Source organism: Mercurialis annua, linkage group LG1-X, assembly GCF_937616625.2.
Source record: "Mercurialis annua linkage group LG1-X, ddMerAnnu1.2, whole genome shotgun sequence".
Classification (NCBI taxonomy): domain Eukaryota; kingdom Viridiplantae; phylum Streptophyta; class Magnoliopsida; order Malpighiales; family Euphorbiaceae; genus Mercurialis; species Mercurialis annua.
This window is the reverse complement of record NC_065570.1, coordinates 5781586-5807012: the sequence shown is the minus strand read 5'-3', so window position 1 is coordinate 5807012 and position 25427 is coordinate 5781586. Positions and strand designations below refer to the sequence as shown.

At 37.9% G+C, this 25427-nt stretch overlaps 4 protein-coding genes across 7 annotated transcripts; 1 reads left to right on the top strand and 3 right to left on the bottom strand.

Annotated features, from left to right (window-relative positions):
• Nucleotides 1-1122: 1122 nt before the first annotated feature.
• LOC126682726 (uncharacterized) lies at nucleotides 1123-4025 on the bottom strand. Its single transcript, XM_050378504.1, has 7 exons — nucleotides 3784-4025; nucleotides 3563-3707; nucleotides 3187-3480; nucleotides 3037-3111; nucleotides 1682-1699; nucleotides 1294-1590; nucleotides 1123-1173 (listed from the first exon to the last, which is right to left on the bottom strand). The coding sequence occupies exons 1-7, from the start codon at nucleotides 4023-4025 to the stop codon at nucleotides 1123-1125; spliced, it is 1122 nt and encodes a 373-aa protein (XP_050234461.1).
• A 155-nt stretch (nucleotides 4026-4180) lies between these two features.
• LOC126682633 (uncharacterized) lies at nucleotides 4181-5848 on the bottom strand. Its single transcript, XM_050378404.1, has 5 exons — nucleotides 5535-5848; nucleotides 5144-5461; nucleotides 4961-5060; nucleotides 4533-4885; nucleotides 4181-4463 (listed from the first exon to the last, which is right to left on the bottom strand). The coding sequence occupies exons 1-5, from the start codon at nucleotides 5846-5848 to the stop codon at nucleotides 4181-4183; spliced, it is 1368 nt and encodes a 455-aa protein (XP_050234361.1).
• Nucleotides 5849-15360: 9512 nt separating this feature from the next.
• LOC126664626 (uncharacterized) lies at nucleotides 15361-16661 on the bottom strand. The gene is made up of 2 exons (XM_050357120.2): nucleotides 15997-16661; nucleotides 15361-15919 (listed from the first exon to the last, which is right to left on the bottom strand). Exons 1-2 carry the CDS (start codon nucleotides 16582-16584, stop codon nucleotides 15443-15445), a joined length of 1065 nt encoding a protein of 354 aa, XP_050213077.1. The 5' UTR covers nucleotides 16585-16661; the 3' UTR covers nucleotides 15361-15442.
• A 2396-nt stretch (nucleotides 16662-19057) lies between these two features.
• LOC126664628 (protein DMP10-like) lies at nucleotides 19058-21417 on the top strand. 4 transcript variants are annotated; one of them, XM_050357127.2, is made up of 2 exons: nucleotides 19058-19863; nucleotides 21003-21417. In XM_050357127.2, the coding sequence occupies exon 1, from the start codon at nucleotides 19138-19140 to the stop codon at nucleotides 19846-19848; it is 711 nt and encodes a 236-aa protein (XP_050213084.1). In that variant the 5' UTR covers nucleotides 19058-19137; the 3' UTR covers nucleotides 19849-19863; nucleotides 21003-21417. The 4 variants fall into 4 exon arrangements, with proteins under 4 accessions (XP_050213084.1, XP_050213083.1, XP_050213082.1 ...); XM_050357126.2 differs by lacking the exon at nucleotides 21003-21417 and adding an exon at nucleotides 20322-20340; XM_050357125.2 differs by lacking the exon at nucleotides 21003-21417 and adding an exon at nucleotides 19998-20221.
• The last annotated feature ends 4010 nt before the right edge of the window (nucleotides 21418-25427 follow it).

The following is a 25427-nucleotide window of genomic DNA, read 5'->3' as shown; positions in this document are numbered from 1 at the left end:
GTACATAATTAGTCCTCGTTTTGCATTTTCCTTACAAGGAGTTTAATACCATGTTCAGGCACCAGTAGCATCCTATAGACCGGAGAGTGGGGATACTCCGGCGACGGAGAAAAAGAGAAGTCGGCCAAAATTAGAGAGAGAAGTACTTTGAGTTCTAGCACCGCAAAACTCTATCCTAAGCACAACCGACTCTCCATGCCAAAAGGCATGTAGGATTGTGGATATTTGCAAGCTTCGGAGATCCCATCTGTCCTAATGATAATTCATAGAGGCATTTCATATAACCTGCCCCTATAAAACCACCTCTATTGCCATGTTTTGTTGTAGTGGTGGCTTCCGTCGCCGCTTAATTTGAGGGTAGATAGATTTCAGTGTAGGACTGTTCCGGAGTGGCTCTCGTTGATGCTCAGTATTTTAAAGCGGGAGGATGCCCAAGTGTTTGTCATGTCACTGCGGTTAATACGGAAATTCCATCCACTACTAGAAAACAAGTGTTTAGCGACGGAAATATCCGTCGCTAAACACCTGAGATCCGTCGCTAATTGTAATTAGCGACGGATTACCGACGGACTCCGTCCGTCGGTAGATTTTGGGTCGCTAATTGTAATAGCGACCCAAAACACTGTCTGTCGCCAACTTACCGACCGAATATTCCGTCGGTAAGTTGGAGGAAAAAGGTCGGTAAATTGGTCGGCCAGCCGACCAATTTTCCGACGGAATTACCGACGGACTTTCCGTCGCTAACTTGGCGACGGCAAGTCCGTCGGTAATTCCGTCGGTGTTTCTTGCAATTGGCAACGGAAAATTCCGTCGCCAATTGCAAGAAACAGTCGTGTCATGTTAATTTAGCGACGGAAAATCCGTCGCTAAAGTTAAAACAAGTAGTCGCTAAATTATCTATTTTTTGCAAAATTTTATTTTTTTACGGCTTATTTTCATATTTTTTCTGTTATTCGTTAGACCTGTTAAATATACCATTCACATACATAAGAAACAATAAATATATATAACCAAATCCGTAATATATATATATATATATGTAAACGTCAAAAAGCATACAGAAAACATTAATATTAAAGTATACGAACAAAAAACATAAATATGTCCAAGTGTATCACAAGCCTACTCTAAACTGGTGGTGTCATCAGCAGGAGGGGGTGGGGGTGGTGGGAACTGCGGGCGTAACTCGGGTGGGAGTGTAGTCATCAGCCGCGCAAGCTCAGTACGGATCCGCTCGTCGAAACCCGCCTCCACACTACGGATCCGCTGCTCGACCCGCTCTTCGAAACCCGCCTCCACAGTACGAATCCGCTGCTCGAGCCGCTCCTCAACCTCCCTAGCAATACGCTGCTCTATGTCCTCAGTACTAACGTTCCCCTGCTGGGATGATCCGCCGCGGCGCAATCGGCTAGCGCTGCTCTGGCCGATGTAGGATGCTGAAGCCGATCCAATACCGTAGACTCGCTGCTTCTTGATTGCCTCGAGAGACAAAAACAGCTCGTTCTCGTCGATCGGCTCTGGAGTCGACGAACTCCCTTCTCCAGCTGCCTGAGACTGTGTTGCTGCAGCAAGCTCTGCCTGAAAACGGTCCTGAGATTTAAAAAATACAAATTTTTAAATTAGTTAAACCTACATTTCTAACTAAAATTGGGCAGCATTTTGTCTATAATTTGATCATCACCCATTTTTCAGGGACATCCTGCAAAAACTACAGACACTCTGTTCAACTATAAATAACAGCAATCACAACACCCACAACAAACACGTAAACATCCTATAAACAACGTCTATATAATTAAAGTTATATATAAGTAATATTAAACAGTCACTTAAGGTTAAAATAAACTTACATTCACTACTAGAAAACAGCGTTTTAGCGACGGATTTTAGTGACGGATCTAAAATCCGTCGCTATTTTTTCGATTAGCGACGGATTTAGCGACGGATCTAAAATCCGTCGCTAAACACCACATTAAATTGGCGGGAATGATCCCGCCAACTTTAGCGACGGATTTTCCGTCGCTAATGTTGGCGGGAGTAGTCCCGCCAATTGTTTTGATAAAATTTAGCGACGGATTTTAAAATCCGTCGCTAATTACTGGCGGGAATACTCCCGCCTTTTATTTTTCGCAATTAGCGACGGATTTTAAAATCCGTCGCTAAATTATGCCTTCTGCGACGGAATTTAGTGACGGATTTCAAATCCGTCGCTAATTTTCAATGTCAAAAAAAATTAAAAGGCATCTAATATTATTTAGGATAGTATTTAATAAAAAATAATTATTAATTTTTTAATTAAATTTATATTATTATAATATAACGTTTTTATTTATAAAATAATAATTAAATATTATTTATGAAATAATAATTATATATTATTTATTTATTTAAAGTATATAAATATTTTAATAAAATTATTAATTATAAAAAAATTATCTTAAAATGCGGGTTTAAATTATGAAAATAAATATTTGTTGTTTTTAGTTAACATTTAAGTATAATATACATAAATATATAACATGAATATGAGCTGGTTAAGATGGAGTTGTGCGCGGGAGAACTACAAGGTTAAAGAGTCTTGAGTGGGAGCAATGGAAGGATGGGTGACCTACTGGGAAGTTAGCGAAAATTGACAGGTGGATGCGGGTGGTTGATTTAACTCTGGTGGGTGAGTGACGGAGGGCGCGGATGAGGGATTGATTAAATAAAAAATTTATTTTACGATGTAATTTTTAAATTTTTAATTTTTTTTTTAAAATTAGTGACGGATTTAAATCCGTCGCTAAATCCGTCGCTAATTAGCGACGGATTTAAAATTCCGTCGCTAAAACGGAGACCAAAATCCGTCGCAAAATTTTTTTCCCGTCGTTATCAAACGTTGCGACCAAAAAGGTTGCGACGGACTGTTTCCGTCGCAAATCCGTCGCTAAACGTGTTTAGCGACGGATTTTGGTCATTTAGCGACGGAAAAATCCGTCGCTAAATGACTGTTTTTTAGTAGTGATTTTTATCCTTTGATCTCTTGTCAACAAAGACAGTCCGATCTGCTTTGGTCAGGTGCAACCGTACATGCAACTCAGCCAAAGTGGGCTCTCGACCAAGCTCCTCAATCTATTATATGAAATGAACAAATTAATTAATAGATAAACCAAATATTTAACACGATTATTAATATTAAAAACATACCATAACTGTCTTATGCCTCGTAGCCGATCGCGATCCTGCGGTATGTCGAACAGGTCCGGTGCCAGCTCCGGACGGCTCACTCATCCGATTAGCTCGTGCTATATCGGACTTTTTCTTAGCCTCGGCAGTATCCCAGTCTCGCTTCCATGACGCCCAAGTATCAGCACTAACACTGCCCTCTTTTTTATCCGGCTTCATGTTGTGGAGAGTATCTTTATACCGATTGCCCGCATGTCGGTAGAAGACCCCTCTAATCAGATCCTCAGGGTAGGTCGGGTCCCAGCAAAAACCCTTCTGCAAACCATTAAAAAATAAATATAATTAGAAATCAAAAAGAAAGTTAAACATATATTTAAAATTTTAAATATTTAACAACCTTGAACTCCTCGAAGTAGAAGCCCTTATGCTCTGCTGTAATCTTCTTCCACGAGGAACCCTCAGCAAACCATCTAGATCGGAAAATGGGCAAGATCGCCCTAGATGCTGTCCCGCTGTCGTTCCTGCTATCCAGTAATTTTTCTCTGCACATTACAAAAACACTTAGTTTTCACATTTTTTAAATTAATTTTTTTTTTTAAAAAAAATTGTCAATCATACCTTGCAGCATCTGGTGTAACTCTAACCCTTCCAGTCTCGTCCGTCGCTGGTGGCTGGCCCTGTGGTTGCGGCTGTCTCGCCGCTCTCCGCGGCGCAGGTCTAGCAGCTAGCACCTGCTGCTCAGCCCCGGGATCCGAGTCCTCAGGGGCATCCTGCTCTGGGTCGCCGCGTCCACGTCCGCGTCCCTGAACTGTATCCCTACCGCGGCCTCGGCCGGCAGAAGAACCACCTGAACCTCTCATATCTGCAAAAAAGATTACAAAAAAATATTCGACAAGAAAAAAATAAACACAACTATTATAAAAACCATAACACATAATTTATTAACAAAATAAAGTTACCACATCAACAAATGTAAATAAAAGTCAAAATTCTACATAAATGACACTTAAACGAATCATGCAATTTCTATATTATCTGCCGCTCCAATGTCTTCATCGTCTGATGAAGATGGTGGATAATCATCTTCCGTCTCCACTAATGGAGGGTTGTGTAATGCAGCCTCGTCCGCCTCGCCATTCGGATCAACTAAATTTGTCGGTTCTTCATTTGTTATGACATCGAGCAGATGATCTGCACTATCATCTTGGAAAGCTGGAACAGTTGTTTCAGGCATGTCTATCTCAGAGCGAGCTTTTATCTTGCATACTGCCCACCAGTCTTTTTTGTCTCGCCTTTTGCTAGGATAAAGTAAGTAATGTACTTGATCGGACTGTTCAGCTAAAATGAAGGGTTCCTATTTGTTGTACCTCTTTCTGTGATTAACATCCACTATGTTATACCGAGTATGGGCTAACATACCAACTTTTTTCGTAGGATCAAACCAATTACATTTAAATAAGACCGTCCTTTTTATCGGTAGAGCTGGATACTCTAACTCGATAATGTCAGTCAACACTCCATAAAAGTCGCTTTCAGCCGGGCCGTAGAGTGATCCTTTTACACAAACTCCGCTATTCATTGTAACCCGATCCTCCCCATATTCTTCAGTATTGAATTTAAACCCGTTCACACAATACCCCTTGAATGTTTTGACCGATCTAAGCGGTCCTTCTGCAAGACTTAGAATATAGGGATTGGTACAGACAGTTTGGTCTTTCACCTGTAGCACAATTATTTATACGGATCAACACGATAGTATATACAACTACGACGATAAAACAACATAAATACTTACATATTGCTCGAACCAAAAGGCGAATTCACTCTCCAACTTGACTACAACTTCGGTCTGTGTGATTTCGGGGTTGATTTCATACAACTCGCCTTCAAAAACTCTATTTACAAGAATACGAGCGAATTAAGACAAATTGTACAAAATTCTTCAATATTGAACTTAAATGTGGATATGAAGACATACTCTCTGAAAGGTTCGATTTCAGTGCAATTCAGAAGGATGTAGCTTCGGGCAGCATTATATTCAGCATCATCCAGATATCTGTTCCGAGAAGCACCTATAGGTCGCCCTTTCGGTTTGAAAATGGATAATCTGTCGACATCATCATCAACGTCCATTTCGCAAACTTCATTTCTTTGCATCCGACATGGTAGCATCGGATCACCATCCTTGAAATAGAAAGATGCAAATTTCGCTGTTTCCTCTAATAAATATCCGCTGCTGATGCTTCCTTCCACTCTGCCTTTATTCGAGACCTTATTTTTGAGTTTTCTCAGGTATCTGCATAATCAAATAATTAGTTCATGCATGTACCAACCACTCGATTGATGAAATAGAACTGTAGATGTAGTACCTTTCAAACGGATACATCCAACGATACTGAACAGGTCCTGCCATCATAGCTTCGTATGGAAGGTGTACGGGGAGATGTTCCATCGAATTAAAAAAACTCGGTGGAAAAATACGTTCCAACTTGCACAGTATCTTCGGGATATCAAGATCCAATCTCTCAAGATCTGCCTTTTTCAGCGATGTGGCAGTTAATTCTCTGAAGAAGATACTTATCTCTGTTAAAGGCTCCCACACTTCGGGCGGAAGAAGCTCCCGAAGAGCAATTGGCAAAAGTCGTTGCATGAAGACATGACAGTCATGACTTTTCATGCCCATCATCTTCAAACTGTTTAAATCAACACACCTTGACAAGTTGGACACGTAACTGTCCGGAAACTTTAACTTTTGAATCCATTCGAGCAAAATCTTTTTTAAATCCCTGTCCAAAGCATACAAAGCCTTTGGATATCAACCGGTTTCCTGATCTTGTGCTAGACCGGGACGATCACAAATCTTATTCAGCTCTGCCCTAGATTTTGCCGTGTCTTTCGTCTTACCAGGTACATTGAGTACGGTATTAAAAACGTTGTCAAATACATTTTTCTCAATATGCATGACATCGAGATTATGCCGGATTACATTTGTCTTCCAATACGGTAAATCCCAAAAGATACTCTTTCGATTCCAACCACGGCCTTTAGATAGATCAGCATTCGTAGCCTTAGCATCTGTCTCATAAGCCCTCTTAAACCCCAGACCGTCAACCTCTGCTAATACTTCATCTCCAGTCCTCACACCTCCAAATTTGTGCTTTACTTGTTTGCCTTTTCGAAATTCAGTAACATTCCGACGAAAATGATGGCCCGTAGGTAAAAATTTTCTGTGGCAATCAAACCAGGACTGTTTACCACTATCGGGCAACGTGAATGCCTCGGTATTTTCCATACAATGCGGACATGCCAGTCTTCCTGATGTGCTCCACCCAGACAACATTGAATAAGCGGGAAAGTCATTAATTGTCCACATAAGCGCCGCCCTCATTTGAAAATTCTGCCTCTTTTGAACGTCATACGTCCGAATTCCAGATTCCCACAATTGATTCAACTCCGCTATTAACGGCTGCAGGAATATATCCATCTGGTCTTTTGGATTTCCAGGTCCCGGGACAAGTATTGTCAAAAGCATAAACTCATCCTTCATGCACATGCCTGGAGGCAGATTATACGGCGTCACAATGACTGGCCAGGAAGAATATTGTGTTCCAAAACTACCAAATGGTTGAAACCCGTCAGTACATAAGCCTAGTCTGATATTTCTTGTTTCATCAGCAAAATCTGTATGCAACTCACTGAACCGTTTCCACGCCGGAGAGTCAGAAGGATGACACATCTTCTCGTCTTCCATTTCATGTTCAGCGTGCCATGTCATATGTTTAGCCGTGGCTTTGGAAGCGTACAACCTTTGCAGCCTCGGAGTTAAAGGGAAATAAAACATTTTTTTATAAGGAACGTTAGCCCTTCTTTTGGCCGAATTGCTTTTCGTAACAGGTTTCCACCGAGGAAATGTGCAAACTTTGCAGTGGGTTAAATCCTCGTCCGCCCCCAGTAAATCATACAGTTGTGCAAACAGCACTCAATAACCTCAACCGGCAACCCGAGACCTTTCACCAGCTTCTTGATATTAGCAAAAAATTTCGGCATTTTGTTGTTCTCTGGAAGCAGTTCTTGTAATAAACGGCAGGTGTCGTCAATTAAAGATATCGACCCCTGATGTCGACACTTAATATCCAAAATTTCAACAGATGCGGACAGGGGTGAGTGTCTGCTATTTCCGGGCCATATTTCTTCTTCTGCCGCACTCATCATATCAAAAAACTTCTGAGCTTCTTCATTCAGGGTGTGTAACCCTAATTATATATTCCGTAAGGAATAAGCGTTACACAGCCTATATTAAATAGCCACCCGGAGAACATACGCCAGAAAACTACCGAATATTTTTATACCATATCCATACATATATGTTTTCTCGTGATCAAATTACGCAGACGACGGCAATTTTACGAACTGTACACACGTACAATCCTGTGTCGTTCAATCGCTTGAACACACGGGACGGGTTTCTACGGCTAGGTAAGATTTTATTCGGTGTGAATAAAATCTTTGTTAATTAAATTGCACAGTTATTAAAATTACTCTAACTTATAAATAAAATACAAAAATGCGGTAACACTTACTTGTTGAAGAGCAGAACCGCAAGAGAGAAGAGAATAGGGATGGTAAAAACGGTGCGAACGGACGACAAAAGCAATAACCTTAATAAGGACAAAACCTACAATAATAGTTTGAAATAAGTCTGTTATAGCATTACAAGTTAACAAATTGAATGTCTACTTAATTTGAGTACTAATGAAATATTTTTATACTTATTAACAAAAATCCGGCAGCATTTCCCTTAAAAATGAGCATCACCCATTTTTCAGGGAAATCCTGCAAGCAAAATATTACATATTCAAAAATATGCAATACACCAATTAAACCTTCATTATATGATTACAACCATTCAACTAATTTGAAATAAAATCATTACAATCTAATTTAAATTTATTTATTATAATAACAATGTAATGCAATTTAAATTATATAAATCAACCTAAACAAACTAATAATAATATATACTAATTTTAAATTATCATAATTAATTATAAGTGATCCTAATTCATTTTAAACAAACTAATACAAATTTATTCATTACTAATTTTAGAAAATTAAAAAGAATTTACTTATTAATAATCTAATTAAATTTAAATAAACTATTCTATTTTTTTCAAATAAATTACCAATTAAATAAAAATATCCTAGTACTAATAAATATTAACATAACTAACCTATAATTTAAAAATACTTGCCACTCTAATTCAATAATACTAACCTAATTTAAATAAACTCAAGGATTTTAATCAAAATAATCCATTAATCTAATCTAATACTATGAAATTAGACACATTAATTTTTTTTTAAAGGACACATTAATAATTTAATTCTAATCAAATCAAATTAATTCAATTTAAACCTAATTAGATTAAAACTTAATTTAGTTAAAATTTAAATAGATTAAAACCTAATTCAAGTAAATTAAACAAAAAAAATAAAGACTCACCGGATGGACGGACGACCCTGGGCAGACGGCGGCGGTGGGCAGACGACCAATTTCCGGCAGACAGCGGCGGTGGGCAGGTTAATCGTTTTTGCTTCAAAACCAATTACAAAACAAATTAAAACAAAGGGAAATAGGAAAGGAAAAGGGAAACAAAGGGGAAAATCACTTACCGGCGGCGGTGGGAAGAAGACGGAGGAAGGCAGACGACGGCGGCGGTGGGCAGAAGGAAAAGAAGCAGAAAAGGAAAAATGGAGAAAGAAGAAGGAAAAGAGAACCGCAGCGTTATTTAGGTTAGAAATTAGCGACGGACCAAGTCCGTCGCTAATGAACAAAAGCCGTCGCTATCCATTAATGAAACGGTTCGTTTCATTAATGGATGAAATTAGCGACGGCTTTGACATTCCGTCGCTAAATATATTTAAAAAAATACCAAAACCAAAGGATTAGCGACGGACTGGCTAATTTAGCGACGGATTAGCTAATCCGTCGCTAATCCGTCGTTAATGAATGGCGGGAAGCTTCCTGCCTTTCATTTGGTGGAATTTGCCGACGGTTTTCCATTCCGTCGGCAAATCCGTCGGCAACATTCTTATTAGCGACGAAATTCATGTCCGTCGCTGAATTCCGTCGCTAATTAGCTGATTTCTAGTAGTGATCGCTAAAATGGCGGGATGAATCCCGCTAAAAAAAATGCACTTTTAGCGACGGATTTTAGAATCTGTCGCTAAAAGTAATCAATTAGCGACGGATAGTTTAATCCGTCACTAATGTCTAACTTTTAGCGACAGATTAAACTATCCGTCGCTAAAAGTCCTATTTTATTAAAAAAATATTAATTAACAAAAAAATATTTATTAATTAAAAACATTTATTTATTAAAAATAAGTAATTATTAAAAATAATTAACTATTAAAAATTAATTAATTAATTGTTTTTATTTAAAATAATTATTAAAATAATTATTTATTAATTATTTATTTAAAAAATAATTTGTATGAAAAATAATTATTTTATAATGCGGGAGTATATAAATTACGAGAGTAAATATTTCCTCATTTTAGTTATATTTAAATATAATATACATACATATGTAATAAGAGTTTGAGTTGGTTAAAATGGAGCTGCGCGCGGGGGAACTCCAAAATTAAAGAGTTTTGGATGGGAGCAATTCAATGATGGGTGACCTACTGGGAAGTTGGGTCGATTGCGAGAATTGTTGGTGTGTGACAGTGTGTGGTCTATCACGGGTGAGTGGGTTACGGTGGGCTATTGATTAAATAAAATTTCATTTTACGATTTTAATTAAAAAAAGATTTTTTTTAATTTTAAAAAATTAGCGACGGATTAAAATCCGTCGCTAAATTCCGTCGCTAATTTTTTTTTTGTCGGTAAAAAATTTTGCGACCAGAAATCCACCGACGGACTGAGTCCGTCGGTAATCCGTCGCTAATATCAATTAGCGACGGATTTTAGGCATTTAGCGACGGAAAAATCCGTCGCTAAATGCCTGATTTCTAGTAGTGCGCTGCAGTGTCTTCGGAGAAAGGTTTATCAGTCCTAAGTGCAGTCTGCAGAGATTCTACGGGGGCTGTTGCAGTGTCTTCGGAGAAAGGTTTATCAATCCTAAGTGCAGTCTGCAGAGATTCTACGGGAGCTACAATTTGGTCTGGGATTTCAGTTTTACACGACTACTCCAACACCGAAATTGTTGAAGTAAAAGCTGCCAACTTTGGCTTGAATGTAATGTGTGAAATGGATGCAATGAATGTTGCAAATTGTTTGTAGTCCTTGTGATCCTGTTGGGTGTGGTGGACGATTGTCTGACTGATTACGAAATTCGTGTGGTGAGTTTTCACTATGCGAGCCGAACTTGTGGCCAAGTGGCTCATGCGCTAGTCAAATGGGATATTTGTTTTGGTGGGAATTGCGTTTTTGACAAAAGTGTTCCTTTTCCGATCAACGAATTTGTAACTGTTCATTCTTATTAATATAATGCAATTCTGATTCTAAAAAAAAAAAAGAAATCTTACACATCTTACATTCTTTTCTATGTAATTGGTATAAATAAACGTTATAAAATTGGTAATATAAACACTATCAAATCTAAGTGGTTAGCTATATTTCCTTATCCCCCGCAAAATAACCATTTACTTTTCTATCCTTGGATCTTATGCCAAACGTGGTCATTGATATAACAAAAAAAGTGTCGTTTACTGGTGCAACTCAAGTCTTAATAATAAAGTGGCAAAAGGTAAAAAAAAACCATCAAATTTTTTCATTTGGTATATATAACCCATTATACTAAAAAAAGTACATATAATTCATCTGAATTTGATTATTTGGTACAAATAATCTATTGCCGATAACAGAATGTTAACTCCGTTATAGTTTAAAGTATAAGGTACAAAAAAACCGTCATACTTTTTAAAAAGAGCAAATAAAATTGTATAAAAATATTAAATCTTATAATTTTTTTTAAACATTTCTATTATTGCCCCAAAAATGCTACATATCCGTTTAATTTTAGAAAATACCATGTAAATTATATATATAGTATTTAAAATATAAAATATTTTTCATTCACTAATGTCTTATAGACATTATTAATTTTTACACATTCTAAAAATATCTATTTATGTACTAATATATTATAAATGTATAATAATATTAAATTTTAAAAAATATAATATATATATATATATAAATATATTAAAATAATATATATTAACATACCAATCATATGTAAATTTAATATTATATAATATATTTCTTTATAATTGAGTGAAGGGGAGCGTTTGTGAGAGGAATTGAATCCACGATCTTGACAGTTTATTTATCTATCATTTGAGTAACAACACATCAGTTATTATATAATAATTTTATTAAAATAGCTGTGGTATATTATTGATGGATACCGAATCCTACTGTAAGTATAATGGAGCCGAGTTGCAGGAGATCCACTCTCAGGCGACACCGGACTCCCCCTGAAGACGGAAAGATATGAAGGAGATACCGAATCTCTAAGATTCGGTAATACACTAATAAAGACCGAATCCCACATGATCCGCCAAGAGCGCGTCAGGTCCGGGATTCGGATAAACGACTAAATATGGAAACCTTGTCCTATTTGGACACAAACACTACATATGGAAGGATAAGCTCTACTTTAGGAAGATAAGACTATTTAGGAAGACGTTCCTAAATAGGACTCTTATCAGATTAAGGTAGATCTCGACAAATCAGGAGAATCCTCAAGATACGGCCGAATCCCTACAAAGTAGGATTCACCTACCTAATACAACTCTACTAGGTATATTCGTCTACTATAAAAAGAGCACGAGGTATGCCTAGAATCACAATTACATTCATATACTCAAAACGCTGCTCAAAGCTCTAAACTGACTTTAGCATCGGAGAGTTAATCGGACAACCACCGTCCGGTTAACTTCTACCCTGTTTTGCAGGTTCACTCACCGGTTCAGAAGGCAGACTCCATCAATTGGCGCCGTCTGTGGGAAAAGCTTAACTAAACTTCAAAAGAAGGAGCTTTTCTGAACTCAAAAACAAATCTCATTGAAGAAGATGACTTCTGAAAGAGTAAACCTGAAAGACAAACAACCAATGGACCCAAAAAGCACTCCGGAGATAATCAACGTGACGGAAGATGGGCTTCTCAACTCCGGGGAAAAAAGCAACACCGGAGGGCTCTCTTTCTCAACACCCCAGTACCAAACTAATCCAATAAGAGGAAGCATCCCAATTGCTTTCAACCTAAGCACTGAAGAACAAACACCAAATGCAGCGACACAAGATCCACACAGCGAAATGCTGAAAAAGATACTAGAATCTGTGCAGGCAAATCTTGACAGATTGGCTAATGAGGCCAAAAGAACAAACGACAGGCACGAAGAAACTATGAGAATGCTAAGGGAAAACTTCAGCCCTACAGCTCCCAGAAGAAGAGAAAGAACAGGAAATGCAAACCCAGGCCGACGGGAGACAAGGGCAGAAAACAACAAAAGCAAGGAACCTCGGACCAGAGGAAACGAAGAGAGGAACGAAGCAAGAAACCAGCGAGAAAAGGAAACCAGCGAAGAGGAAAGTCCTGACAGAGAAAAATCTAACGAGGAATCACCAGAGGCACCCAGAAATGAGCACAACCAGGAGGACGCCCGAAGCGGTCTGAATACGAAACGAGACGAACGAAGGGAGAAGGAAAAAGAAGATGCCCCACCAAGGAGTAAGCGACAAGAAAGAGATGCAGGGAAAGAACAAAATAAGAAAAAACACCAAGAAGGCGAGGGCGAATCGTCAGAAACACCCCAAAAAAGCAAAGCCACATATGTGGTGGAAGAAGATCTAGAAGAGAAGATCGCCAAAGCGCTCAAAAAACTAAAATCTGAAGAATTGGATATAGAGGACCTCAGGTTGAAGGGATCACCCCTCTCGCCCGAGATCATGGAGGAAACCATCCCGTACAGCATGAAGCTGCCGACCTTGCCAATTTTCAATGGGGAAGGAGACCCCCGAGATCATACCTCTAGGTTCACAGCAACCATGGGGCTACTCAGCGTATCAGACGCCATCCTCTGCAGGGTTTTCCCTACCACGCTCACGGGCACAGCCCAGAGATGGTATAACAAATTAAAACCAGGCTCGATCAAAAGCTTCGCTTCGCTTTCAACAGAATTCCTCAACAGATATCTCACAAACATCCCAGCTAAAACTACTACCAGTATCCTAAGAGCCTGTATCCAAGAAGAAGGAGAAACCCTGCGAAGCTACATCGAACGATTCAACAAGCAAGCTATGAAGATAGACAACCTGAACGTCGACATGGCGACAGAAGCATTGCGAGACGGGACGCGATTCGGAAAGCTGGTGGACAAACTGCTAGTCAATAAACCCACAACTTTCTCAAACTTAATGGGCATAGCTCAGAAATACTTCGAGTTAGACGAAGGGCGAAGGGCGATTCGCGGAAAGGAAGCGAAAGGAAAAGAATCAAAAGAGAGATCCAGAGAAAAAACCAAGTCCAAACCTGATGACAGAAGAGGAAGACCCGAAGAAAGCAGACGATTCGCCCCCCAGACAAGATATGAATCGAGATACGATCCCAGAGATGATGAGAATAACTTCACTCCATTAAACACCAGCCGAACTAATGTCCTCATGTGGATCAAAGAAAACATCAAAAACGTGGTATGGCCACCCAAAATGAAAGCAGAAGCAAGAGACACCAGAAAGTACTGCAAATTTCACGACGATTACGGACACGAAACGGATAGCTGCAGAGACTTAAAGGTCGAGATTGAAAGAATGATCGACACAGGCGAACTGAGGAAATTTGTGGCCCGAAAAGAGAAGAGCAATGACAAGGGAGAAAAAAGAAACAGAGAAGACAAGCCAAAAGAAAAGGAAGACGAGCGCCCATCCAAAATTCTGGGAACCATACACATGATTAATGGTGGAGGGCATAGTAGCTCCACGATCAGGAGGAAGCAAAGGAAGGAAGTAATGAACATACGAGAAACTCACATGCCGCCAGTGATCTTCGATGTAGAAGACTATGAACATGTCAAAGCACCTCACAACGATGCTTTGGTAGTGACTACTATCATTGAAAATTGGAACATGGAGCGGATCCTTATCGACGAAGGAAGTGCAGTAAACCTCATGACGAATGCAGCATACAAAATGTTGGGAGGAACAGCGTCAAGGTTACGCCGAGTCCCAATTCCGCTATCAGGACTCGGTGGACCCTCCATCACCCCGCTGGGAGCAGTTACCTTGGAAGTAATAATCGGCCCGGAAAGAGGAATGAACAAGAAAATCATGTCACTATTTAACATAGTGGACATGGAATTGACATATAATGCCATCCTAGGAAGACCTTTCCTCCATGACTCGGCAGCGGTAACCAGCATCAGAGCACTGGCAATGAAGGTACCGACTGAAAAGGGAGTAGTGACGCTGAGAGGAGACCAAGGAATAGCCAAGAAGTGCTATGATGAATCAGTGGTGGATCTCCAAGAAAACAAGACCGAAAAGAAGGAAGAATAGGAACGAAAAACGACCCATCATCGGTAACGACTCTCCGTCTTACCAGATGGCGTCAAATCTATCTTTAATGCTTTGTATGCCATCTTTTTATCAATAAAAATTCAATTTCGCTACCATCTGATTAGCCAGACGAACCAATAAAGAAATAAAAATCAAGAACAGCCACGAATGATTAAATCAAAGACGAAAGAAGAAAAAATAAATTAAAGATCAAACTCAAGAAAAGCTAAAAGCCAAGAAAATGAGTTTAAATTAACTCAAAGCAAAATCGCCGAACCAGGCAAATCGCCACGAAAGGCTAAAAGCCAAGAAAATGAGTTTAAATTAACTCAAAGCAAAATCGCCGAACCAGGCAAATCGCCACGAAAGGCTAAAAGCCAAGAAAGTGAGTTTAAATTAACTCAAAGCAAAATCGCCGAACCAGGCAAATCGCCACGAAAGGCTAAAAATGAGTTTAGATTAACTCAGAAAAGGCGAATCGCCAAAAAAGAGTTTAGATTAACTCGAAACAAAAACAAAAATAAATAGAGTTTAGATTAACTCTACAAAAAGCAACGCCAAGAACAGGGTTTAGAGTAACCCTCGAGGCAAGACAAGTACATAAAGATAAGGCAAAAGCACATTTCGAAGAAAAAAAAATATATTCATAAATTGCGAATTACAAAAAGCAAAATTGCGAATACATCAGCAAATACAATCAAAAGAAAACTACTAAACACGGTCTTTAGAAATCTTGACGAGGAGATCACGGGCGATGGCCTGGGGATCCAACCCGTTAACCCCAGAAAGATCAATATTGGGATTCTGCTCCAGAAGCTTCTTCCCAATCGCAAGGCGATACTCGCTTATCAGAGCAGAGTAAAAAGCCTTCGTATCTAGCAGACGGATGTGAAGACCTTCAACCTCCGTTCTAAGACTATCCCTCTCCCCACCAACAAGGGAATTGATCCGAATGAGCTCCTCGATCTCTTGAGTCAAGTCATCGGTCTTTTTCTCAATCACTTTCACTTGGCGATCATTAATCGCATCCTGCGCCTTGAGCTGCGCCAGAAGGGAATCATGCTCTTCCAAAGAGGCCTTCAACTTCGCCCTTTCAGACTCGGAAGTCGCCAAAAGAGCAGACAGACGCTCGACCTCCTCCTCGGCACACTGTCGGCGGTCGTTCAATACCAGAACAGATTGAAGGGCCTACACACCAGAAATAAACAAATAAGAAAGCAACTGAATACAAAAAACATATTATACTCAAGAAAGAAAGCACTTACAGAGAAACCATGAAAACAAGCCAGATCGGAAAGCTCCTGACCCGGCCTACCACAGAACCACGTGACATCATCAGGAATCGCCAAAGTCCGGATATATTCCGCTAGCACTCTCGGATTCAGCAAACTGGCAGGATCCTGACCTTCGACCCATTGAACCAAGTCTGGAGCAGAAGAAGAGCTTCCAGGAAAACTCTCCCTCGTAGGAGAATCATCGACAACTCGACGTCTTTTTCTAGACGGAGAATCCGGGTCTCGACCTAAAGAAATCTCCCCCGAATCAGCAACAACAGGCCCCTCTGAGGCCACACCCCCAACTCCCCCCGAAACGATAGATGATGCTAGAGGGGGGAGTAGTGACGGAATCGCCTCGTCGCCGACTGGAACAGCCGAGTCATCACCATCATCATCATTTATAACAATAACCTCAGGCAACGCTACCTCGGCGGGAGCTAGGGGGATATCAACAGGAGCCCCATCCACGACAATGTCGCCAGGAATAACGTCGGCGATAGGAACGTCAGGACCACCCATCGGAACGTCCAAATCTACTTGAAATCCGGAAAGGAAATCGTCAGAAGAAGAAGACATCCTACAAAAGAAACATTAAAAAGAACTTAAGCAAATTAATATACCTTGAACAAAAGAGTAGCAAAGATCCGCCAAGTCTCGAGGAGGATCCTCCAAAGGAAACCATCGACTCCGAAGATGACTATTAACCAAGACATCTAAAAGGGGACGCGACACAATACTACAGGAAGATATGTCAAAAGCAAGCTTTGACTCGGATAAACTTAAAGGAGAAGAATAGCTCCGAACTGGATGAGAAGAAAAACCATCCGAAAAATGAAGAAAAGCAAATTTATGATAGACAATAAAGAAGCGCCTTCGCCAGCGACTGGTTAGGCAAGGAAGATAAATACGAGATCGCCCTTCTCTACCAAGGGCGAAAACGAAGCAGCCATCACACTTCCTAAAGTCTACAAAATGATATAACACTTTGAGAGAAGGGGCACAGCCCCGGAGCCTACATGCCTCCGAAAAAGCGAGCACTACTCTAATCGTACCAGGGTAAAGTTGCCCTAGAGCAACCTTTAAATCCCTACACACTTCTACTAAAAAGGGATCCAAAGGAAACCTAAGACCAGCAGCAAATTGCTCTTCAAAAAGAACCGCCCTACAAGAAGATCCGGGAGAGTCAGACGCAGCCATATCGGCACCGGGTAATATTACCCTATAATCAAAAGGAAAACTATACTTAAAATAGATATCTAAGACTTCATCCCTACGAAGCTTCGATCGGGTAAAAGCCATAGCAGCGCAAGCATCTTCCACTCGACTAAGAGGCATCCTAGAACAGGGAATCACAAACATAAACACAAAATAAGGATCAAACAAAAAATATATTGAAGAACACGTTGAAGAACACATCAAAGAACAACAAGTACAGAAGAAATTTCCAGAATATAAAGCATGGAGAATATACAAAGAAGAAAGCCATATTAACATCCAAACGACGAAAGAAAACATACCTGTAAAATCTGGAGAAAACAAGTCACGAAGAATCAAACAATCAAACGAAGAACGAAAAGGAAATAGCTACAAGAAATGAGAGTAAATTCGAAAAGCAAAGTAAGAGGGAAAAGAAGAAATGCGAAGAGATTAAATACAAAATGCTTTTGAATCATTAACCGTTTAAATCATTAAATGCCGACACGTGGCAACACAGAATCTTACTAAAGAAGAAACGTCACCCACAAACATATGAAACGACTCGCCCGGAATGCAAAGCGACTCGCCCGCATAAAAGAACTCAGCTCCAAAAGAGCTAAAATCCACTAAGGCATAAATGCCAAACTACTTCAGCTCACTTGCGGGGGGGCTAATGATGGATACCGAATCCTACTGTAAGTATAATGGAGCCGAGTTGCAGGAGATCCACTCTCAGGCGACACCGGACTCCCCCTGAAGACGGAAAGATATGAAGGAGATACCGAATCTCTAAGATTCGGTAATACACTAATAAAGACCGAATCCCACATGATCCGCCAAGAGCGCGTCAGGTCCGGGATTCGGATAAACGACTAAATATGGAAACCTTGTCCTATTTGGACACAAACACTACATATGGAAGGATAAGCTCTACTTTAGGAAGATAAGACTATTTAGGAAGACGTTCCTAAATAGGACTCTTATCAGATTAAGGTAGATCTCGACAAATCAGGAGAATCCTCAAGATACGGCCGAATCCCTACAAAGTAGGATTCACCTACCTAATACAACTCTACTAGGTATATTCGTCTACTATAAAAAGAGCACGAGGTATGCCTAGAATCACAATTACATTCATATACTCAAAACGCTGCTCAAAGCTCTAAACTGACTTTAGCATCGGAGAGTTAATCGGACAACCACCGTCCGGTTAACTTCTACCCTGTTTTGCAGGTTCACTCACCGGTTCAGAAGGCAGACTCCATCAATTATTATTATTATCATTATATTTTTAGAAATGATAATATTATTATATATTTATAATATTTAAGTATATACATAGATATTTTAATGAATGTATAAAAATTAATAATTAATATATTATTATTGATTGAAAAATATTTTTATATTTCAAATACTATATATAATTTATATAAAATATGTTAAATTATAATAAATATAATTTATATAAAATATGCTAAATATACTAAAATATGCTAAATTATTACGTTTATTAAGGTAATAATATAATTGTCTAAAAAATAAATATAAGGTTTAATGTTTTATAGGGTTATATTTGTCCGTTTTAAAAAGTATGATGGTTTTTTTGTATCTTGTACTTATAAACTTAACGGAGTGAAGATTTTGTTAGCGGCAATAGGTTATTTGTATTAAAAAAAATCGAGTTCAGGCGGTTAAATGTCTTTGTTTAGTATAATTGAAAAAATTAGATGGCTTTTTTTATACCTTTTACCTAATAAAGTCCTATCAAAATTAATTTCGATATTTAGCAGAAATATTTTATTAAGATTAGATTTTGAGATATCTTATTCAACTGAGTAATTTATTTGAAGTGTCGTAAAGTTCTCATGGCATTGCTTATATAAACCACAGCCATGAACCCCGACTAAATATATAATTTTGAACCTATCCATGGCTAACCAAGCTCTGACGCCACCACAAACAACACCGCCGCCGCTGCCTCCTTCCCTACCACAGCCAGCACCACTGTCCCCTTCATTACCACAGCCAGCACCACCGACCCCTTCATTACCACGGGCAGCACCACCGTCGGTAACAAAAAAATCCCTAGCAACTAGTGCAGCAAATCTATCAAACCTTTTACCAACAGGAACAGTTCTCGTATTCGAAACCCTAGTTCCTTCGTTTTCGAATAATGGCGAATGTTTTAGAGCAAACAAGTACCTGACCTTAGCCGTAATTATTCTCTGTTCACTATCATGTTTTCTCTCCTCATTCACTGATAGCTTCATCGGCAATGGTAAGCTTTATTACGGTATTGCAACCTTCAAAGGCTTGTATCTGTTTAATGATTGCGATTCCTACGACGGATGTGGAGAAGAAGAATTGGAACAAGATAAGATTAAGATGGATAACTTTAAAATCACTTTCATAGATTTTGTTCATGCATTTTCGTCGCTAATGGTGTTCTTGGTTTTTGCTATTAGTGGGTCTAATGTTCAATTATGTTTCTTCAATGAAGCAGGACCTAATGAGAAACAACTCATCAAAAATTTGCCATTAGGAGCTGGTTTATTCGGTAGCTTTTTGTTCATCATGTTCCCAACTAAACGTAGGGGAATTGGTTACGGAGATATCACTGCCCCGGCCTGTGATCGTTAGTAGTCCATCCAGCTTGTAAGTTTAAGTTTAATGTTAAAAAGCACTAATTAGTGACGATTCTGGTTATGCATGACAAATCCAGAATGTTATCCACAAAATTGTGTGGACTGTGGAGTTCACTAAAAGTGGACCACCGTGTTGAAATGCAGAGTTGCTCACTGCGAACTGGCATTGAAAGCTAAAGGACGGGATTTAAATGTGGTCCCTAAAGTTTAGCTCTTAGCTGAAATTACATGACCCGATTTAGTTTTGGTCCTTATTAATAGCTTATGGCGACCAAGTTATGATTTTTTTGCGGGTAATTTACACCCAGTCTTTGAACTGATGTTTTGTTATCTGAACACTTCATATATAAACTTATTTCGTATTGTAATTTTCTCTAACTTTTCATATTTTGGTTGTTCTTGATATTTCTGCGTCGTTTTCATTCATTTAGTGATATGGTGACCAATTGAAATTTTAATTTTTACTAGGCGCCTATGAAAACTTTAGGTTTTTATACTGAATACTCTAGTTTCCATGTAATGTTATTAAAGTTAAAATTGAAATGATAAGAAGTGTATATTACTTGGGAAAGAACAAATCAAAATGTTAATAAGAAGGAAAAATCAAAAAACTATTCCTAAATAATTCATTATTTACTCAAATACATGCTAAAATTATAACATTGGTACCATAACACAAATATTCATTATTGATTGTAATTTATTAATCCCTCTACCACCATCACAATTATCCTCTTCAATTAAAAAACGTAGTGCATAAAAAACAACGCCTCTTGCGCTGGGAAAAACGACGGCACTCTCCCTTCCGGGTCTCGCCGCTGCATATCGGAAATCTCAATGATCCGCTCTTCATCGCCCGGAATCAGCTCATGCACATTGATCCACGCGCCTGTGTTGTCTAATTGACTTGATGATGGTTCCTGACTTACCAATTTCATATTATAACATTAAATGTGATAGCTTGTAGTTACCACCAAAGTATTGTCCTGCTGCGGTGGCTTTGAGAGGTTACCGCTGCCGCCATCATGAAAGTGGTTATTATTAAGGAAGTAATGATTATTATGCTATATCTAGGGTTTATTCTACTGATTGTATGTTTTTTATTGGTTGGTATTCAATTGTTTGATTATTCTTCTTCTTATATTGTAGATGGTCATAATAGTGATTTCATCTTTTCATGTATCTGGAGAACATTATCCTTTGGTTAAAAAAAAAAAAACTGGAGAACATTATTATCTTTTTGAAAACGGTATGCGAAAAGAGAATGGAGCCATTTTATGTCAAATTTAAAGATATATTTTCTGGAAGTGGTCGAAGCGAATAGCTTTAAATGCTTCTTGCATTGTAAATAACTATTTTTTCCGCATCGAAATAAAAGAAATAATATGACTTCTTGCATCACAAATGGTAATCTTTTCCGCATCAAAATAGCTCTAAATGCTTACTAACAATATGTCAATCTCGATACCGCTTTGCAATGTATCAGATATGTATTTACGATTTATCTACAATGTATTGGTCATTCTGAAATTTATTTTATTGAAAATAATCATTTTGAATTGCAGATTGGTTATACAAATTACAATCAATAGTGTATCTACAAAAGTCACTTCGTTAAAATAATTAAAAAACAGAAGCATATGTACCTACGATATATCACTGATGTATCGACGATTTACCAATAATATATCAATGGTGTATATACGATGTATCATAGATCTATCTAATATACATATATAAAAAAACATGTCAGATACTGTTTCCCTGTTTTTTAAGAAAACGGTTGGTGCCTTTGAAGTGTGTGCGGGCGTGCCAGAGGTTGGACCTCAAATTGAAAATTAAAAATTGATCAAGCGATTGTGACAGATTTTCAAAGGACGTAAAAAATCTAAAAGTTCGTAAAGAAAAACTCCTAGAGAAACTTTGAAAACAAGAATAAACTTCTGCAATTAAAATCTAAAATTCAAAACTGTAAATGAACTACTGCTGAAATAATGTTTAAAAACAAAAGATTGAAATTGCGAAAGCTGTAAAGCGTTTACAAAGGATTGCATAAAATAAAAACTTTTGGTGTTGATAATCTCCTGAGAGTATTGAGTTTTTGTTGAATTTGGCTGGGGTTCAAATCGTCGTCGTCTTCTCCCTTTTATAGCGTCTGTGGAAACTGCCGGTGATAACTGCCTCTTTAACTGCCCACGTCTTCACAACGCTTCCACTTCTAAAAACTGCTCCTGAAACATCGATTTACAAAAAGCACGTGACTTCCTGGACCTTGGCCAATTAAGCTTCTGAGCTTCTTCTTCTAACGGGTTTCTGGCCTTTTGATTCTGAAATTCTCTTTTCCTCCAAGATCAGGTCAAGGTCAAAAACAAACCTCTGAGATTAACTTCTCAATGTCAAATCTCTTGGGATTATGAAAATCAAATCTCTTGGAATTAACTTCTCAAATCTCTTGGAATTAACTTCTCAAATCTCTTGGAATTAACTTCTGACAGTCAAATCTCTTGGAATTAACTTCTGACAGTCAAATCTCTTGGAATTAACTTTTACAGTCGAATCTCTTGGAAATCTCTTGGAAAAGTCAAATCTCTTGGAAATCTCTTGGAAAAGTCAAATCTCTTGAAAATCTCTTGGAAAAGTCAAATCTCTTGAAATTAATTTCTCCAAAGTCAAATCTTTTGAAATTAATTTCTCCACGTAGCTTTTTGTATCTTTTTAATAGAATATGGGCTTTATGGCCTTCGGGCCATATTTTTAATTTTGGCGTAAACAATGCCCCCCATGTATGAATGACTTTAGAAATAAAGTCATTTATACATGATCTTTCTTAACCAAAATTAACTCAACTTATACATACTTATTTTATATGTTGCATCCGCTTCAACGGCAATTTCAAATGCTTTAGCCGCTTCAGCAATTCTCATCGCTCCAGACGCTTCTCTAGACGCTTCATGTGCCCTATCATTTTCTAACGCTCTAGTAGTTCCAAGCGCTCTAGGATTCCAAGTTCTCTAGCAGTTTCAGACACTTTAACGGTTTCAAGGGCTCTAGCAGACGCTCTAGCGGTTTCAGACGCTTTAATAGTTTCATGTGCTCCAACTGCTACAAAAACTCAAACAACAATAACAAAAGGTGGCCAACATGCCTACCTTTCTTAAATTATAGAATTCAATCATACAACCAAAAAAAAAAATTAAAACACAAAAAAAAAAAAAAAAAAACAAGCCATAGTTTGGCCGAATTTTAGAGAATCTGAATTTTCTCTAATTTTTGTACATCTATATTTTTCAGATTCTTTCATGTTTGCCGTGGTTTCGGCCTCATTTTTTTTAAGGCCGTGGTTTCAGCCTTTTTTTTTATTTAATATTTTTCTTCTCTGCAGTAACAAATCCTACTGCAAAAACAACATTCTGAGGCGCCTCTAAATTTTTATGGTCAAGAGGCGCGAGCGATTTTTCGAATTGTTCAACCACTTGGTGAACAAGTTCTTCTGGCCCTGCTGTTGCAGGCGCACCGTCCTCCTCCTGAGAGTCGGCTACATCTTTTTTTAAAATACTACGAGTTTTTGAAGCCATCTTTCTAATAGTCCCACTGGGCGTGCCAAATTGTTTCCCTGTTTTTTAAGAAAACGGTTGGTGCCTTTGAAGTGTGTGCGGGCGTGCCAGAGGTTGGACCTCAAATTGAAAATTAAAAATTGATCAAGCGATTGTGACAGATTTTCAAAGGACGTAAAAAATCTAAACGTTCGTAAAGAAAAACTCCTAGAGAAACTTTGAAAACAAGAATAAACTTCTGCAATTAAAATCTAAAATTCAAAACTGTAAATGAACTACTGCTGAAATAATGTTTAAAAACAAAAGATTGAAATTGCGAAAGCTGTAAAGCGTTTACAAAGGATTGCATAAAATAAAAACTTTTGGTGTTGATAATCTCCTGAGAGTATTGAGTTTTTGTTGAATTTGGCTGGGGTTCAAATCGTCGTCTTCTTCTCCCTTTTATAGCGTCTGTGGAAACTGCCGGGTGATAACTGCCTCTTTAACTGCCCACGTCTTCACAACGCTTCCACTTCTAAAAACTGCTCCTGAAACATCGATTTACAAAAAGCACGTGACTTCCTGGACCTTGGCCAATTAAGCTTCTGAGCTTCTTCTTCTAACGGGTTTCTGGCCTTTTGATTCTGAAATTCTCTTTTCCTCCAAGATCAGGTCAAGGTCAAAAACAAACCTCTGAGATTAACTTCTCAATGTCAAATCTCTTGGGATTATGAAAATCAAATCTCTTGGAATTAACTTCTCAAATCTCTTGGAATTAACTTCTCAAATCTCTTGGAATTAACTTCTTACAGTCAAATCTCTTGGAATTAACTTCTGACAGTCAAATCTCTTGGAATTAACTTTTACAGTCGAATCTCTTGGAAATCTCTTGAAAAAGTCAAATCTCTTGAAAATCTCTTGGAAAAGTCAAATCTCTTGAAATTAATTTCTCCAAAGTCAAATCTTTTGAAATTAATTTCTCCACGTAGCTTTTTGTATCTTTTTAATAGAATATGGGCTTTATGGCCTTCGGGCCATATTTTTAATTTTGGCGTAAACAGATACATCTCAAAAATATTAAAAATTACAAAAACATTTCATATACATCTAAAAATGTAAAAATTTACAATTTTTTAATTTATATAAAAAAATCAAATTTCAAGAATAATTCAGATACATCTCTAAACTAATATACATCTTAAATACATTTCAGATACATCTCAATACAACAAAGATTCGTCTCATAAACCATCTCAGTTACATTCTTTGAAATAAAGAAAGTCTTCTTGTAAAAATATTGATGAAACTATCAAACTACAAAATAAAAAGAAACCGAAGAAAAAGTATTAGTAAATAAATACAAGTACACATAATATATACAAACATATAAAATGATACATTTTAAATACATTTAATAGACACTTAAGATACATTTCAAAAACTCCAGATTGGACGTGAGGAGGTCACAAACAAATCTGCATAATTACAAAATGGAAAAAGTTAAAGAAACCAATAAATTCACTTAGCCCACACATAAAAGGAAATATAAAACACCAACAATTGATTTATATTTCATTTGAATACAACAACTTTCACTTGTCGATACTCTATTTCCACCGATGTCAGCAGTAAACAACTTAAGGGCAAAATCGAGATTAATGGTTGGATGAAAATCATCGCCAATTTATTTATCAAAAAAATCCTCATCCGTTGCAAAGAACAGAGGATTTCCATAATTTCATCCTCTACCGCAATACGTGTCACCAAAATCCGTTCAGGTATGAATTTCCGGTGCAATTTAAAACAAACAAAGGAGAAAGAAGATTCGTGTAGGTTTATTAGGAAAATGTTAAATTGTGAAATAAATTAAGAAGATGGATCACCGAAGGTAAAACAAAAAAGGATAGAAAATGTAAACATTTGACTAAGTGGGTATTAGAGAAAAGATTTCCCTCATTTGCAATTTTTCTGTAATTTTCTCAAAAATAAATTAAAATTTAGGGTTTTTGATTTTGGATAAAAAAAACTGGACACCAAAAAA

What these genes read in the sequence shown, in the direction of transcription:
- LOC126682726 (XM_050378504.1), bottom strand. Translation starts at nt 4,025, where the DNA reads ATGAGAGGTTCAGGTGGTTCTTCTGCCGGCCGAGGCCGCGGTAGGGAT. An exon ending in GTTACACCAGATGCTGCAAG is followed by an intron (nt 3,708 to 3,783) that starts GTATGATTGACA and finishes TGTAATGTGCAG; the next exon opens with AGAAAAATTACTGGATAGCA. An exon ending in AGCGGATTCGTACTGTGGAG is followed by an intron (nt 1,174 to 1,293) that starts GCGGGTTTCGAA and finishes TTACGCCCGCAG; the next exon opens with TTCCCACCACCCCCACCCCC.
- LOC126682633 (XM_050378404.1), bottom strand. Translation starts at nt 5,848, where the DNA reads ATGGGCATGAAAAGTCATGACTGTCATGTCTTCATGCAACGACTTTTG. An exon ending in GAAATCGAACCTTTCAGAGA is followed by an intron (nt 5,061 to 5,143) that starts GTATGTCTTCAT and finishes TCTTGTAAATAG; the next exon opens with AGTTTTTGAAGGCGAGTTGT. An exon ending in CCTTTTGGTTCGAGCAATAT is followed by an intron (nt 4,886 to 4,960) that starts GTAAGTATTTAT and finishes ATTGTGCTACAG; the next exon opens with GTGAAAGACCAAACTGTCTG.
- LOC126664626 (XM_050357120.2), bottom strand. Translation starts at nt 16,584, where the DNA reads ATGTCTTCTTCTTCTGACGATTTCCTTTCCGGATTTCAAGTAGATTTG. An exon ending in CTTGTTTTCATGGTTTCTCT is followed by an intron (nt 15,920 to 15,996) that starts GTAAGTGCTTTC and finishes TCTGGTGTGTAG; the next exon opens with GCCCTTCAATCTGTTCTGGT.
- LOC126664628 (XM_050357127.2), top strand. Translation starts at nt 19,138, where the DNA reads ATGGCTAACCAAGCTCTGACGCCACCACAAACAACACCGCCGCCGCTG.